The sequence below is a fragment of the Lycium ferocissimum genome, chromosome 1, assembly GCF_029784015.1.
Source record: "Lycium ferocissimum isolate CSIRO_LF1 chromosome 1, AGI_CSIRO_Lferr_CH_V1, whole genome shotgun sequence".
Lineage (NCBI taxonomy): Eukaryota > Viridiplantae > Streptophyta > Magnoliopsida > Solanales > Solanaceae > Lycium > Lycium ferocissimum.
In genome coordinates, this window is record NC_081342.1 from 7,284,119 (window position 1) to 7,300,733 (window position 16,615).

Here is a 16,615-nt window from a genome sequence, read left to right on the forward strand (position 1 = left end):
TAAAAAGTTAATTTATCTATTTATTACGTAATATAATTACTTATAATGTATATATCCACTTCATCATTAATCATAGCAATATATTTATGTAATTTGATATAAACACCAAAGGTATGTAAGTTATCTGCTTAGTGGTAGCTTTTGAGTTTGTTCTAATGGGAATACGATTTATGACAAATGGTAGTTTCGACTTTTTCATAGCATAATGACGTGCCTGCTGACCTTAAGTAAAAGTTTGAAAATTTCAAATTTCTATTGTTTTTTCTTTTGGCAGCAAAAAGGTCAAAACACTTTGCGTTTGGTGGGTGGTCAAAATTATCCTGGGATTATAATCCCGGGACTAATTTATCTGTCTACTGGAATTATTTTATATATCTAAAAGATGGTATAAAATAATCGAATCATATAAGTAGGGATAAGAGGGGATATCCCATCTCTTGGGATGGGATGCATTTTATACCTTGTTTGGTACAAGGTATAAATTTATCACGGATAAGTTTATACCTTCTACCAAACATTAGTAAAAAAAATTAGTCTTGAGATATCTGACTTATACCATGCACCAAACGACCCCTTTGAATTTTCTACCAAAGCCGGAAATTTTCATTTGCCCTCCATCTGTTTGAGATTTATTTCGTATAATTTGATTCGGCACACAAATTTAAAGAATAGATCAAATTCAAGTGAAATCGTGCAAGTGAAGCCAGGAATAGACTTCAAAAACAAAAAAGGACGAGGATGGCCTACGGTGCATCTTATCTGAAGGGAACACGCGACCACTGGACTCATGTTGTGAGCTAATAAAAAGAAAGGAAGATTTTTTTTTAAAAAAATGTGTAGTCATAAATATACCATAATTTTTGTATTGCTCTAAAAGTATTCTCATTAATGAATTATATATAAAAATGCATCTTTATTTTTTGTTTGAACTGCTTAGTAAGAATATAGTGTCAAGCAAAGTTGACGAGGGTCATACTTATAATACAGTAACTCCTAAAATAAGAGTCTAGGCATCCATATAAATTCAGTAAAACAAACCCACCTCCAATAGGTGTACAGGATATGAAGAATCTTCATTTTTCACCATATGTCTCAAATTCGAATTTTTTGGAACGAAAAATCTTTCGATAAGGAATACTTTCCCTTTCTAATGGGTACACGATGCAAATATGTATTGATCCAGTCAGTAACTATCGGATATCATATGTTTATATTAAAAAAAAAAAAAGAAAAAAAAAAGTAACACTTATGCACTGCTGCTATTAGTATTCTTTTGAAAGGGTGGTTGGGGGGTGGGGAAGTTAGTTAGAAATAGTTAAAGAACTAGAAATGGTTTTCAATCATTTTTCATGCTTACCACATCTTTAATGATAGCAACAGCCGTACTCTTGTAAAACAGAATTGTATATAACACATTTTTCATTCCTCAATTTGTTGTACTTGTTTTGCTTTGAAAACATATCTTTCATGTTAGGTCCACATTATATTCTATCCCTATTACTTGCTTGATAGAGTCTTCTCCTGGACATATTCACTTCAGTTGAGGTTGGCAGTGATCATGGCCAGATTTGAAGTCTATAAATCTTAAATTTATCACTGAATTCATATTTCATTTTAATTATTGGGTCGCAATTAAATATTCATACATATTTAATGAATTCGGTAATACAAATATATGATCCAAGCAAAAAATACTGAAATCCTTTGAATTTATATCCAATACCGTAGCTCTGCTTTTGGCAAACTACTCTTTTTGTAATGTGAAACGATAAAGAACAGACAGAACTTTATATTCATACAAATGAGCTTCATCAGATAAAGGCGATTTTATATTTTTGTTCCATAGATAGGGGTAAATATTCCCTCCCCAGACCCCACCATATGGGAATACACTGGGTATATTGTTGTTGTTGTTGTTGTAGATAGGGGTAAATACGGTAAAAGTGACTCATACTTGCTTCAAGACGTCATATGTTGTAAATTCTAGCTAGGTACGATACTTTTAACAATTTAGTTAGAGATGAGCTTAAATGGAGCACATGTTCGGTAAGAATTCACATAGTCGACATCAACTTTCTTAAAATTAAGGCATGATGATCGTACTTGTTGTAAACATGCTCAAATTTATAAGTTATTCACATCTCATACCATTGAAAAAGTTCACATACTTTTAATTATCGATAAGTTATTCACACGTCACCCAATAGAGAACATAATTGTTCAAAAGTTATTGAATTTTTATTTTACTATTTAATAAAATGACAAGTGAGAACTCTTTCACAATTGACAAGTACCCTTTGGTAGGATCCACTCTCATTAAATATGTCACCGCACTATGTGATTTTCATGAGATAAAGGGGTCACAACTCAAATGTTATTGTCAAAGTTTAATTATCATTTTGCTCGAAAATAAATTATTATGTATAACTTCTTCTAGGGGTGTTTTTACACATTTGACATTCACTTTTCAAAATAACAAATAATTTTTTTAAGGATATAAAAGAATTTAAGTAAAGTTTAAATTATAACAATACAGAATAAATTTTAAAAAAATCAGTAGTCTTAAGATAAAATACAATTTGTTTATAAATTGTAAATATAAAAGCATGGTCTATTTACGCGGCTCTCAAAAGAATATTACGAAGAAAATTAAATTTCGATGTATATACAATTTTAAAAGGCTGGCAATTTCAAAATCCAGCAAACCTAATTCAATATAGCGTGAACATTTTTAATTGGATGAAATAAATATAACCAAAAAGTACCAAGTCATGATGCTTGTCATTCTCAAGCGCAAAAGATTGAATGGATGTGAAATAACAACACTTCACGTTACGCAATTCTTTTAATGATTAAGCCGAATATCATAGATTGTAAAATAAATAATTACATATATTTAGAAATTTAGGTACCAAATAAAATTAATAATATATTATTTCTTAAATAATATTAGTATCATATAAAATGAAACAGATGAAAAAGATACAAAATTGTTGTTAATTAGGTAAATGGTCCAATCACATGGGTCCCACAACTCAATTTGCTGTCTCCCACTATGCACAAGTACCAAGAAATCTCTGAATAAAGTCATAAAGATAGCTACACATATCAATATGACGTGTTGAATGAGGAAATGATCTTCTATAACCGATTGCAATTTTAATAAAAAAATAATTTTATATCATTTTCTCCGATCTCTTGTGAAAATGTTATAGTATAAAATAACATTTGTAATAGGTTACGAAATTGATTTCCCAGTTTGCATTTTGTGTTAGTTTACATTTTAAAATATTATTAGTCTCGAATAAACGTAATTTTGCTACAATAGTATCTTACATCAGTTTTTCACATTCTAATTTATCAAAGTGGCATTTTCGACTTTTCAAGTTTTGAGGTACGTGTAATAAGTTAATAACAGTGCCTGCTTTAATATTTGGAAAGCTGGGTACTTAAAAATTTGTGCTTTTTGGCACAAAGTTCGAAATCTTCCGCTAAACATGGAATATTTTCAGTTGCCCTCCAATTGGATTTCATTTACTGATTTGGCGCAAAACTCAGAAAAATTCTTTATTTTCTGGCACTTTTTACTATTCTAGTTGTAAGTTTCTTTCTATCTAAATTAATCACTTTCTCCTGCTTAATGTGTTAAAAAAAAGAATGCTGGTATAAATTTTCGTAAAATTGATTTATTCAATAGGCAAAACTTTCCCAAGGACTCGTATTTAGTAATGAAAAAGAAGCATTCAATACAAGTATACAACAAGAGTGATATTTACTCTCATTAAAGTACACGACCAACATTGAGAACATAATTCGAAACGTATTATCAAGACTTCGAACGATAATGATTTTCTCACTTTTTATTAGTTTACTACTAACTTATATATTCGTGTTTTTCCCATGTGAACACCTTAAAAGGGAAGAGAAAATAATCAAAATCATTAGACTTTTGGGCAAATTAAATTGAGAGAAACAATGTCAAAATATTTTAAATCTAACTTAACCCAAAAACTATCTCGTAAGATAACTATTAAGGCCGTATAAGATGACCAAACCCCCCCATCACCATCAATGTGGGACTTAACAGTTACTGCTCAATTTTCCTCTAATAAGGGCAACCACCAACCAAGTAGCCTTTCCAGCAACGGTGTCCAGGGGCCGTTATGATGATTGGTTTAAATATGGTGGCGGGTCTACTGCGAGCTAACTTGAATAAGCGATTTAATCATAATAAGTGACAAAACCATCTTTGATAAATTACAAAAACATGTTACTTGAACTAGGGGTGTGCATGGATCGGGTGGGTTCGAATTTTTCAAATACCAAACTAAATCAATTGTGTTGGATAATAAACCAAACCAAACCGATAAAATTCGGGTTTTTCAATTTTCTCAGATTTTTCTCGAGAAATCTTCATACAAAATATAGCTTTTACTTCAAATATTTGTTTAGTCCTAGTTAGATACAACTATATAATTAATGTGTTTTTTAAGACAATAACAAAAATGTGAAATGAGTGATTAAATTGTAACAAAATATTCAATAAAAAGATAACGAAATAGCATAAACTAAATATCGCTAATGAAAATGATCATCGTCTAAAATACTAAGTCATGGTAAAATAAGTACGGCTAATAAGTATTAATTACATGACAAATAAAATAAAATAAAATAAAATAATGTTATGTATTTTCATCGTCTAAATTAACAATGCAAAAGTAAACATTAGATATGCAACACTGTTGTCATTCCTAGTGTTACGATTGAATTTCTTTTGTTAGCATTAGTATTGATTTGGTTGTGGCTTGAAACATTCAAAATCTAAGATATCAAAATAAATATAATACGTAACTATTTTTAGATTAATAAGACACACAAAAAAAAAAAAAAAAAAAAAAACTACAAAAAGAAGTAATTTAGAAAAATGCTAAGATCACTACCTTATTTATTAAAAACCTAAATTAACGAAGAAATATTTTTATAATTTTATTATTCTTTTGCAAATAAAATAAATTTATATCTAAAATATTTTTTTTCTTTCCATATCAATAAAAAGATAACTGATATAGTACATTTTTTTAATTTTTCCATATCAATTATAAAAATAAAAATAAAACTTATTCTAGCATAAAGTATACCAACTCAGTAGCAGTTGAAGTATACTTTTGTAATATACTATGATACTTACACAATATATATCATATACTAACAGGGTATCATAGAAGATTGGTCACAAAAATATCACGCATGTCCCCTCAAACCAAAATAATTACCCGCCCATACCCCCAGAAAAAATTAAAAATATATACCTGAGATGCCGCCCAGTTATGATACCGACATGGTATATAAATATACTGAGATGGTATCATGGGAGATGCTTCAGTCATTCTCTTAGTCCTCCTTGATACCATCGTGGTATATAAATATACTAAGATGGTATAATGGAAGATGATTCAGTCCTTTCGCTTGGTCCTTCATGATACCATTATGGTATGTAAATATACTGAGATGGTATTATGGATGATCATGTTCATCTATTCAAAAACACACACTTTTTTTGAAAAAAACCCTCCATGATATCATCATCTTATATACATATACCGTGATGGTATCATGAAGGATTGCTTTAATCCTTCAATGAGACACTCCTCAGGACTATGGTACTATCATGGTATATAATATACTGAGATGGTATCATGGAGGACTGTTTCACTCCTTCTCTTAGTCCTACATGATACCATCGTATATAAATATAATGCGCTAGTATCACAGAGGAAGGGATTTGGCTGAAGGGTATGTCGGGTAAACATTTTCAGCCGGTGGCGATAGAAGCGAAAATAGTCTGGGAGGGGGCATGTGCGGGTAAATATTTTATATTTTAGGGGTATTCGGTGATGTTTACTCATTCCTTGGGCTATGATACCCACATGGTATATGATATACTGAAAGCATATCATAGAGGACTAGCAGTTTATTCCTTCAAGAAAAACACTGATAAGTCCTCTATGATACCAACCTGGTATCTATCGTATACTCATAGGGTATCATAGAAAACTGGCAGTTCATTCTTTCAAGAAAAATACTGAGTCCTCTATGATACCAAGGTGGTATATATACTGACGAGGTATCATAAATGGTTTGATCATTCCTTCAAAAGAAAACACTTCTCGGTCCTCTGTGATACTAACATGGTATATTTTATATACTGACAGAGTATCATAAAGAATTGATTCATTCCTTCAAGAAAAACACTACTCGTTTTCTAAACATTAAAAAAGAAAGAAAGATACTTCTCGCTCCTCTATAATACCCACATGATATATATAATATACTGATAAGGTATCATAAAGGACTGGTTCATTTCTTCAAAAAAAGCTCCTCGCTCCTTTACGATGCTCACATAGTAGATCATATACTGACAGGTTATCATAAATGACTTGTTCATTCCTTCAAAAGAAAACATTCATCAGTCCTGTACGATACTCACATGGTATATTCATATATTGACAGAGTATCATAGAGGGCTGGTTCATTTCTTCAAGAAAAACACACTCATTTCTTCAATTTTTTTTTTTTTTTTTTAAAAAAAAAACTTCTCAGTCCTCTAATACCCACATGGTATATATATCTACTGACATATTATTAACTGGTCATTCCTCTAAAAAACCTCCTCAATCCTTTATGATACTCATATAGTATATATTATATACTGTTCAAGTATCACAAATGACTCGTTCATTCCTTTAAAAGAAAACACTTCTTAGTACTTTATATCACTCACATCACATGACATATTTCATGTACTGACAGAGTATCATAGAGGAATGGTTCATTCCTTCGAGAAAAATACAACTCATTTCTTAAAAGTAAGGAAAAAAAAAACATTTCTCAGTCTTCTATGATACTCACATGGTATATACATATACTGGCAGAGTATCATAGAGAACTTGTTCATTCCTTCAAAAAAGAGCTTAACCTCTATGATACCAACCTGATATATATCATATACTGATAGGGTATCATAGCGGACTGATTCATTTTGATATTTTTATTTTTATATCATTTTTAGGAAGTTTTACTTGTGAAAAAATTAGAAAAAATAGTCATATTTTAGATATAAATTTTGATTACATATGCATTTTTTTTTTGTAGAATATGTTTATACTAACTTAAGTTTCAATAAATAAGCCAGTGACTTTAGTATTTATTTTAATTACTTCTTGCTATAATTAGATTATTTAATTTTTTTTATATTTTTATTATTCTAAAAGTAATTAACTAGTAAAATTTTATAAAAAGAAAAAACAACAAGAGAAAAGGACAAAAAATAAATTAAAAAAAGACAAAGCAACCCAAAGAAATTAAGAGAAAAAAAAAAGAAAAAGAAAAAAAGAAAGAAAACAGAACAAATTAAAAGGGAGATGAAAAAGGTCAAAGCAGCAAGGGACACATTTTATCGTAATGGGTACGGAATGTCGCTTCCCCAATTCAGCCCGTGTCATGTGCAGATCGGGTAATTAGTTTGTACCTAAAAGGTATTGGTGTAATAAGTTCTAGAGGGGGCATCAACGGGTAATTAGTTTTAGGTTTTGTGGATATTTTGTGTTGTTTCCCCTTAAACTTGGATGATTAACCCACATTGGATATTTCGACGGGCCCGATGCATTTGGGCTTGGCTAAGTCAGAGCCATTATTCAAAGGCCGATTTACACAAATGTGTCTTTTAGATTTTAGGGAAAAGGACATAATTGGCCGGTGGGGTGAAACTAATTTCACCCGCTGGCCACAATTCTTCTAAACCCAAATTATACCCACTAAACTAATCCCATCTATTAGCCAAAACTTAAATAAGACAATTTTCAAATAAAAACTCAAACACAAAAATGTTTGAGACGATTTTTATATATAATATGTGTCATTTGTGTATAAAATATGTATCAGTACCTATATGTAATGTATAGAAACTGTATAAAATATGAATCACTAAGGTATGTATCATTTTTGTATATAATATGTATCATTTGTGTATATAATGTGTATCAAGACATGCTGTGTATAAAATAGAAAACCGTATCATTTTTGTATATAATATGTATCATTGTTTGTATATAAAGTGTATATATAATTCCAACATGTGTATATAAACTGTATCAATCTTGTATAGAAAGTGTACCATATGTATAAAAATGTATAATAGAAACCGTATCATTGTGGTATATAATATATATCACTATTGTATATGTAAAAAAAATATCATATCATTATTGCATAATATGTGTATAATAAATATATAATTAACGTATAATTTATGTAAAATAAATGTATGATTAATTCAAAGCATATGTATATAAAATGTATAATTCTTGTATATAAAGTATATATATAATTCCAACATATGTATATATGTCGATTAGCTTTTTAGTGGCGACTTAATTAGCTCACAAAAATTCTTTTTTTTTTTTTAAGCGCACAAATTTGTTGGGCGGCAGCCTTGGCATTATTTTGGGCCGACCGGCCATTTTTTGGCATTATTTTGGGCCGAATGGACACCTAGTGGAATTAAGCCCAAACAGTGATTAAATGTGGGATTAGTTTCGTTGAGTGGACACACAGTGTCCTTTTCCCTAGATTTTATCCCTATTTAAAAAAGTTGTGCAGATATAACTCTTAAAAAGTTATTTCAGATGATGTTAGAGTCAGGTAAAATGTCTTGTTCATATGTTTCTCAATTTTACGGGCAAAATATTAGACCGTCATAGTCTAACGTTTGAATATGTTGCTCAAAATGAGATCTTTAATCCGTCGTCTAAAAGGTTCATTAGTTATAAAAATATAAAAAAAGGTCCATTTACAAAATAACTATCCAAAAAAGGAGAATTGGTGAAAATTTCTTATCCAAAGCTTCAAATCAAAGAGTTTAAGCATATTTGATGAGGGCTATATTCTTTCCTATTCAAGTCCAAGTCCAAATTTTTGTTGTCAAGTATAAGTTAAAGTTTTATATACCTAAAACAAGGTGAAATGTATAAATCTAATAAAATAATGTCCTATAAAATGAAACAGATAGCGTAATGATGAAGAGGATGATGTGCTATTAGAAACTTAACTTAATTTAAATAAGGGAATGCAATGTCATATAATCAATAAATGTTTGATTTTAGTATGAAGAAGAAGGTTTTATGATATAGAAGCAAACTGATCTGACATATCCCATTATGCTAAGCGTGAAACTATCTACGTAATTTTCACTAGAATGATCCATTGGATAATGGCAACAAATTTTGGATACAAATTCTTCATAAGTTCAAACTCATATCTTACACTAGCAATAGGCAATAGCTGTCGCCTAAAATACAAGTGATCTCATCATCAATTGATTGTAACTTGTAACCATTGTGCTCGGAGGAGAAGCTATTGTATGGCTTACAGATTCGATCGAATTCAATTTTAATCTAAATTTTACTGTATGACTTATAGATTCAGTCGAATTCAATTCAGAGCCCATTTGGATTGGCTTATAAGTAGAGGCGGATCTAGGATTTGAAGGTGTCGGGTGCCATAATTTTTTTCAATATACATCTTGTTAAGAACGTGTTGGGTCAGATCCATCTCTTTTTAGTTTATTCGGGTCAACTTAATAGGCATTTTTTTATTTGCAAATATGAAAATTACATCTCAAAAATCAAGAAACGAACATAATTAACATCTTAATCAAGGAATCACACTCATTAACAACAAGGTAAAATCAACATTTTCACCAAGGAACTTGCATCTTTTATGTATATCAAAAAATGAACTTGCACAAGTAAAATAATATCTTCAATAAGGGAATTACATTAATTAAAATAAGAAAAATAATAGAAAAACTCCTCAATAGGTAATTACATCCCACAAGTAAATGTAGAATTAGATAAACTACAAGTTCTAAAAAATAAATAATAAATTTCATGTTTTTTCTAAGCAATGCTTGTGAAATTTCCAGCACAATTTAAGTAGTAAAGTAATTTAAATTGAATTTAAAAATTGTAGAATAGCAAATTTTTTTATAATACACTCCCTCTGTCCTTTTTTATTTGTCCACTGTACTAAAAATATATGTCCACTTTTACTTGTAAGTTGTATAGTTTGAAAAATCAAGACATAATTTACCATTTTATACCTATTTTACCCTTATTATTAAGTACTTCAATTCATTTCTCATTTTATGTTGCTTATTAAGAGTGTCCCAAGTCAAATATAAATAAGTAAACATGAACGGAGAGAGTAATAAACAAAAGAAATTATAAAAAATAAAATAAATTGAATTTTGATCTCAATCCAAAATTCCCATTGAGACCCAAGTTTTTCGATTTAAATACTCACAGATTAGAGATTAAGAAAAATGCTTAATTTAAGGGATTTTGAAGTTTCTATTGTGTGTTCTCGCTAGAGATCACAGATAACATAATAGAATAGAGGAAAGACAAAATAAAAAGATAAATAGAAAATTGGGAGAGCCGAAAAGGGAATTACTGGTACAAAGGAACTAAAAAGCACAAAGAAAAACGGGAGTCAGAAATGTTCAAGATAAATTCAAACCTGTGTCTACCAGCCATGACACCTTTGTCTGATTTGCGACTGGGGGTGGCACGATCAAATATTTCACCTAGTTTAAGCAAATTGCAACATAAGTATATAAAAAAAATAATCAATCTAGGGGCTGCCATGCCACCCCGCACCCTAAAGGTGGATCCGCCCCTGCTTATAAGTTGCTGAAAATAGCTTATAAGCTAGTTTTCAGCTTTTTTGAGTGTTTGACTAGTCAGCTTATAAGCCATTTTATGATTAAAATAAGCCCAAAAAAATAAGTTAGCGTAGCTCAACTTATTTTTTTTTTGGCTTATAAGCTGTTTTCAGCTTATAAGCTGCTTTCTTTAAGCTAAGCCAAACGGGCCCTTAATCTAAATTTTGTGTGTGTAAATTATTAATTTATAACCCAATAACTTCAAAAAAATTAGAATCTCAAATTCAAAAACTTCAAATCCTATAGCTTCTTGTCGTTTACTTTGCCATCATCTACCAATTTTTTGGGCGTTGTGGTAATTGTTGAATGACTGTCACTATGCATATTTAATTTTTTTTTAATATAGATAAAGAACTAACCACAATAACATCTAGTGTAATTTCACAAGTGACATTTGAAAAAGGTAGAATGTATGCAAATATTGATCCTACTTTTAAACTTACATAATAATTACTAGGTCTTTGTGTGATGATTTTTTCAATTCTTAATTAGAGATTTCGAATGAAAAAGTTTCTGATAAAAAGTGACGAATCTTATATTTAACTTATAATCAGATCGTTAAATTTCGAATCCATTAACATTCGAATACGATATATGATATTATATGATATTATATTATATGTTAAAAGAAGAAAAGAAGTATCTGGATGTTTCGTGCAGTAACTCCAATGTAGCCCTGACACCAACAAAGATACACAAAACGTCAAATAAAACGGTCTTCAACTTGAGAAGAATATTTATCTTTATTGTTATGGATAGGCATATTGCTTACTTGAAAAGTGCAAATCCCAAAGGAGTAAGGAAAATTAAAGAGCAAGTGACTCGTGTCCCTCCACCTGTTCGCTGTTTAAGCAACTAAGCAACAATCTTGACACGTACTTCATAGTCTTTCTTTCTTATAAATTAAAAGAATTCCTCCCAAAGCCTAGAGATAAATACGGATCAAAAGAAGAGAAAAGAATAGCTCAAAGTTTCTGTATATATTTTATTATCAGTTGGAAGAAAGAATAGAAGAATTGTGTAAGGCATTGAGAAGAAAAAAGTAAGAAGGAAAAATGGCAAGGACAGTGGCAAGAAGCTTAGCAGGACCATTGTTGTTTTTAAACTTACTAATGTATCTTATCACTTTGGGTTTTGCTAGTTGGTGTCTCAACAAATTTATCAATGGCCAAACCAATCATCCTAGTAAGTTTTTCGTTTCTCGTTTCTTTTTCTCATTCTTTTGAATAATTGTATATGTTATTTTTTTTCCGCGTTTAAAGGGGTACACAAGAGGTCTCATTTGCATACACCATTCAAATAAATTAAGTACTCCGTAACATACAGCAGTATTACAACAGTGGGTTACTCCCGTTTTCAGGTATTCTATTCTAATTTACTAGTATTAGAACCCGCGCGATGTGCGCTGAATAAAAAAAATCAATTATAGCAACTCTGTATCTTGCTTTTATAAAATTAAATTAGTTAAATGACTTATGTACTTGTCCCATCATAATATTATAAAATATTTCAATTCACAATAATTTATACAATTTTCAATTAAACTTGAATTATTATCATTTGATTTCATACATGCGAAATTTTATTATATTTTAATATGTTGCTTCGAAATTTATCATTGTTAAATATTTTCATTCTCTTTAGTATTAATGTAAAATTTTGATTTATAATTTTCATTATTGAATATACCTACATAAGAGTTAAATTTTACATCTTAACTTGTTGTGTAGAATTCTTTCATTATTCAATTTGTTTTTATTTTAGCTTTCTCTCATACTTTTTCCGTCCCAATTTCTGTGACATTCTTTTTCTTTTAATCAATACTCAAAAAATAACATCTTTCTATGGGTGATGTTAACACCAGTGGGTATGTTGTTGTATTTTATCCATTATATTTTTTTTCATTTAATAGTAAACGTATCTCTATTTTTTTCCTCGTTTTCCTTTACCCCTTTCAATGTATGTTTGGGGTATTTAATTTCTAATGTTTCTATATAAGGTTATACTATCGGGGAAAAAGAAAGAACAAATATATGTTCTAATGGCAAGGGGTTTAGTTAGTTTTTTTTTAATTTTTTTATCATCTTCGTTTTTATTTTTCCTTTTAAAAATGAAAAAAATCATGTGGCTTTTTATTATGGTGATTACACTTTATCAGTTTTCAAATAGGCAGTTTTTTTTTTTTTTTTAATTTCATTTTTCTGCTGGTTACACCTTGACAGTTTTTAAGCGGCAGTTTTTAGTTTTTTCTCTAATTTCGTTTTTTGTTGTAATTACATATTGGCAGTTTTTGGATTCTGATTTTTAATTTCAATTTTTTGTCGTGATGGCACTTGTCATTATATCATGCTTTTGCCTCTCCTATTCTATATAGATATATACGGCTCTTTTTCTTCTAATATGTTAAAGTATAAAACTTATTTTTATGTTCGGCAGCAATTTACTTAAATTTTACATTTATTGTGACAAGATTTTATAGGCCAAAAATATCATGGTACCTTGCAAATCACATATTCTAGGGGTCATTTTTATTTAGACTGTGTGTTCAGTCATGAAATATCTTGGTACATAAAATTAACATGTATCAAAAGCTCTTTTCTTAGATCTCCTATTCCGTAAATGTGTGTGAATTAAAGTTAATGGAGTTCTACCTGCTCAGAAACTAAAAATTGTAGAGGGATTTAATTTGGCAACAAATTGGTTGATATTTGAGTTACATTTGAACTTCGGTTGAAAAGGGTAAAAACAAAGTACAATTTTAAATTTGAAAAAAAATTGATTTTACATTGTTGTTGCAATAATGTGATGAGAAACTTTATTTTGAACTTTTTTAAACAAAGCCGGAAGTTTATTTCGGACTCTTAAGTGGATGGACAACCCGATTAGTATATTTTCCTCTCACAACTTGGATAACTTTTTATTATTATAAGTTTGATTTTTGTGTTCATTAAGGTGAATTTGATTTGATGTTAAGTATATAAAAACATTATCAGGTTTCGGAGGAAACGGAGCGACAATGTTCTTCCTAATATTCGCGATATTAGCATCGGTGTTGGGAATAATATCGAAGCTGCTAGGTGCAAATCATCTAAGGGCATGGAGAAATGACAGTCTTGCTGCAGCTGGTTCCTCTGCTATAATAGCATGGGCTGTAACTGCACTTGCATTCGGGTAACTTTACTATCCTTTATTTCATATGAACAGATCTAACTTGGACGGTGTAGAAAATATTTGACAGATCAGTGTAATTTAACGTGTTGGTTGACTCTTTTTGTTCTCTCCAGATAATCAGCTCCACTTATAAGCTTCTTCAAAATCAGTTTATTTTCGAACTTTTTTTTTAAAAAAAAAAAAAAAAATTACTTTGGTGAAAGGCGATGTATGTTAGTGGAGACAATTTATGTTTGTTTAATCAAAATGTTAAATAACATTTTTGAACTGTTGTTTGGTCATGCTTTTAAAAAATGCTAAAATATTTTTAGTTTCACACATTTTAAATAGAACTTTCTTCGTTCTATTTCTCGTCTTATTTAATTATTTTGTGGAATTTAGCAAAGCAAGGGACTTTTTGAGTCTTATAATAACTTAAAAGGTTTGTACTAAATATCTTATGAATCTTCCGGTCCTGCGGGTTATTTCAATGGAAGAGTTACTCCTATTAAATATTAAAAATGTCACCTTTTTAAAATATATTTAAAGGAAGACAAGTTAGGTAAAGAAGATCCAAAATATAAGGAAGTAAAGTCATAAATTAATTAGCGAGATTATACTTAAAAAGAATGAATTTGTTATACAGTGTAATTTTAGGACATTTCCCAGTTCATGCTACTCAAGTCAAACTAATCCGGTATGGAAGTTAAATTCTGAACGATTGTTACTTTTATTATATGAGTAATATTGGTATTTTTTTTTTTTGGGTAGATTGGCATGCAAGCAGATAAACATAGGAGGATGGAGAGGATGGAGGCTAAGAGTTCTTGAAGGTTTTACTATAGTTCTTGGAATCACTGAACTACTTTATGTTCTCATGCTTCATGCTGGATGGTTCAACAGTACCTACGGTCCAGGCTACAGGGATAATGAGTACGGCGTCGGTGCACCACATGGCGGAGCCGGAGTAGGAGAGAAGGGTACCGGTTACACCGGAGCTAGGGTGTAGTTTGGTTCTAGTTTAAGTTCATGTTTGTACGTCGTGAGAATTTTGTGTAAGCTGGATATTATAGTGTTTAGATTTGGGCTCTTTTGGGTACTGAACTATGTTTGTTAAAATATTTATTTGGATGTTTTATTGTGCTTTTAAATGTAAACATTGTGATGTGTGGTTGGTTTGCTTTTTAATTTGAAGTCGAGTTATTTTCCTACCTAAAGACATTATGTCATAATTTGACTTTGAAAAGTATATCACTCTTTGCGAGTCCTTTTTCATGCGTGACATGTCAGGCATATAATTGATGAAAGTATATCACTCTTTGTGAGTCTTTTTTCATGCATGACATGCCAGGCATTTAATTGATTAGATTTTGTTAATTTGCTGGTAGTTTTTATCCGATATACGGAATTGGTAAGTTAATCTCTTAATCATAATGTGGAATTTTGCAGAAGAGCTCTAGAGATGAGACATTTTGTTTTTGGATCGAATGTTAAAGTACAAAAATGTATTGGTAAATTTTATACCGGCAAAATTGTTGTAAATAATTTGCACGATTGTTTCAGTTTTACTTGTTCCGCTAATTATTGCTAATTAACTAATAATAAAATTTATTAAAGCTAAAAAGAAATGAGTAATGGATTCCAGCGATACACATATTCTCCATAAAAAAGTACTTTGGGAAAATTTCACGTTTGACTGGTATAATTTCAAGTGTTGAAAAAAGGAATTGAAAAGCTTGATTTATTAATATTAACGATAAAATTAAAAAAAAATGATAAATTATTTCTTGATTTTTAAAGTGAACAAGTAAAATTGGTTAACTATTTTTAGCATAGTTGACAAGTAAAACTGGATGGAGGGAATAGTTGTCGGGGACATGTAAATAATTAGCACCCATTTTACGCCACCATTTTCATTAAAATAATGGGAAAAAAAAACATAAATGAACAATATTTAGAAAATATTTACAAAATTGTAGCAATATTATTTGTTTAACATTTCGTAACAGTTGCATTTCATAAGAGAATTCCTGTTCTAAAATTTTAGGGAATGTTACGCTAATTTCACGCTCAAACTCAACAAATGAGTTTTCCTTACCTTTTGTCTCTCTTCCAAAGTATGACTTTGCCATAAATAATATTAAATCATTAATAAATGTAATCTTACTTTCTCTCTTTTTCAATTATGGTGGCAAACTGTCAATAAATAATGATTTTACTAAAATATTAAATGTATATAAACAATATACCTTTTAACTATATATAGACAATACATATGATATATTTTTTTCTGTAAAATATATATAAATTATACCAAATATATATACTAGTATAATTAGTAATAAATAACTCTAACTAAATACTAATATAATTAGTAATATACATCTCATATTATGATTATACTCACAAAATTATTGGTATAATTAGTTATACTCATTATTAATAGTTAGTTACTGAAGAGAGAGACATGACATTCTCACAAAACCCAAAAAAAAAGTGTAAGGGCCTGTTTGGAAAGCCAACCAGGTAATTGGAATTGACTATAATGATGTAATTACACAGTTTGGCCTGTTTGTTTGATCAGGTAATTACACAGTTAGGTGGGAATTTGGTGTAATTGAGAGGGTGTAATTACACTCTCTAATTCTTAAGAGGGGGCTGAGAATTGGGTGTAATTACACC

The 16,615-nt window shown here is 29.8% G+C and overlaps 1 protein-coding gene across 1 annotated transcript; it reads left to right on the forward strand.

Moving 5' to 3' along the window:
• Window positions 1–11,706: 11,706 nt before the first annotated feature.
• On the forward strand, window positions 11,707–15,084 carry LOC132041385 (membrane protein PM19L-like). The gene is made up of 3 exons (XM_059432127.1): window positions 11,707–11,968; window positions 13,777–13,954; window positions 14,705–15,084. Exons 1-3 carry the CDS (start codon window positions 11,839–11,841, stop codon window positions 14,940–14,942), a joined length of 546 nt encoding a protein of 181 aa, XP_059288110.1. The 5' UTR covers window positions 11,707–11,838; the 3' UTR covers window positions 14,943–15,084.
• The last annotated feature ends 1,531 nt before the right edge of the window (window positions 15,085–16,615 follow it).

What these genes read in the sequence shown, in the direction of transcription:
- LOC132041385 (XM_059432127.1), top strand. Translation starts at nt 11,839, where the DNA reads ATGGCAAGGACAGTGGCAAGAAGCTTAGCAGGACCATTGTTGTTTTTA. An exon ending in TGGCCAAACCAATCATCCTA is followed by an intron (nt 11,969 to 13,776) that starts GTAAGTTTTTCG and finishes AAACATTATCAG; the next exon opens with GTTTCGGAGGAAACGGAGCG. An exon ending in GTAACTGCACTTGCATTCGG is followed by an intron (nt 13,955 to 14,704) that starts GTAACTTTACTA and finishes TTTTTTGGGTAG; the next exon opens with ATTGGCATGCAAGCAGATAA.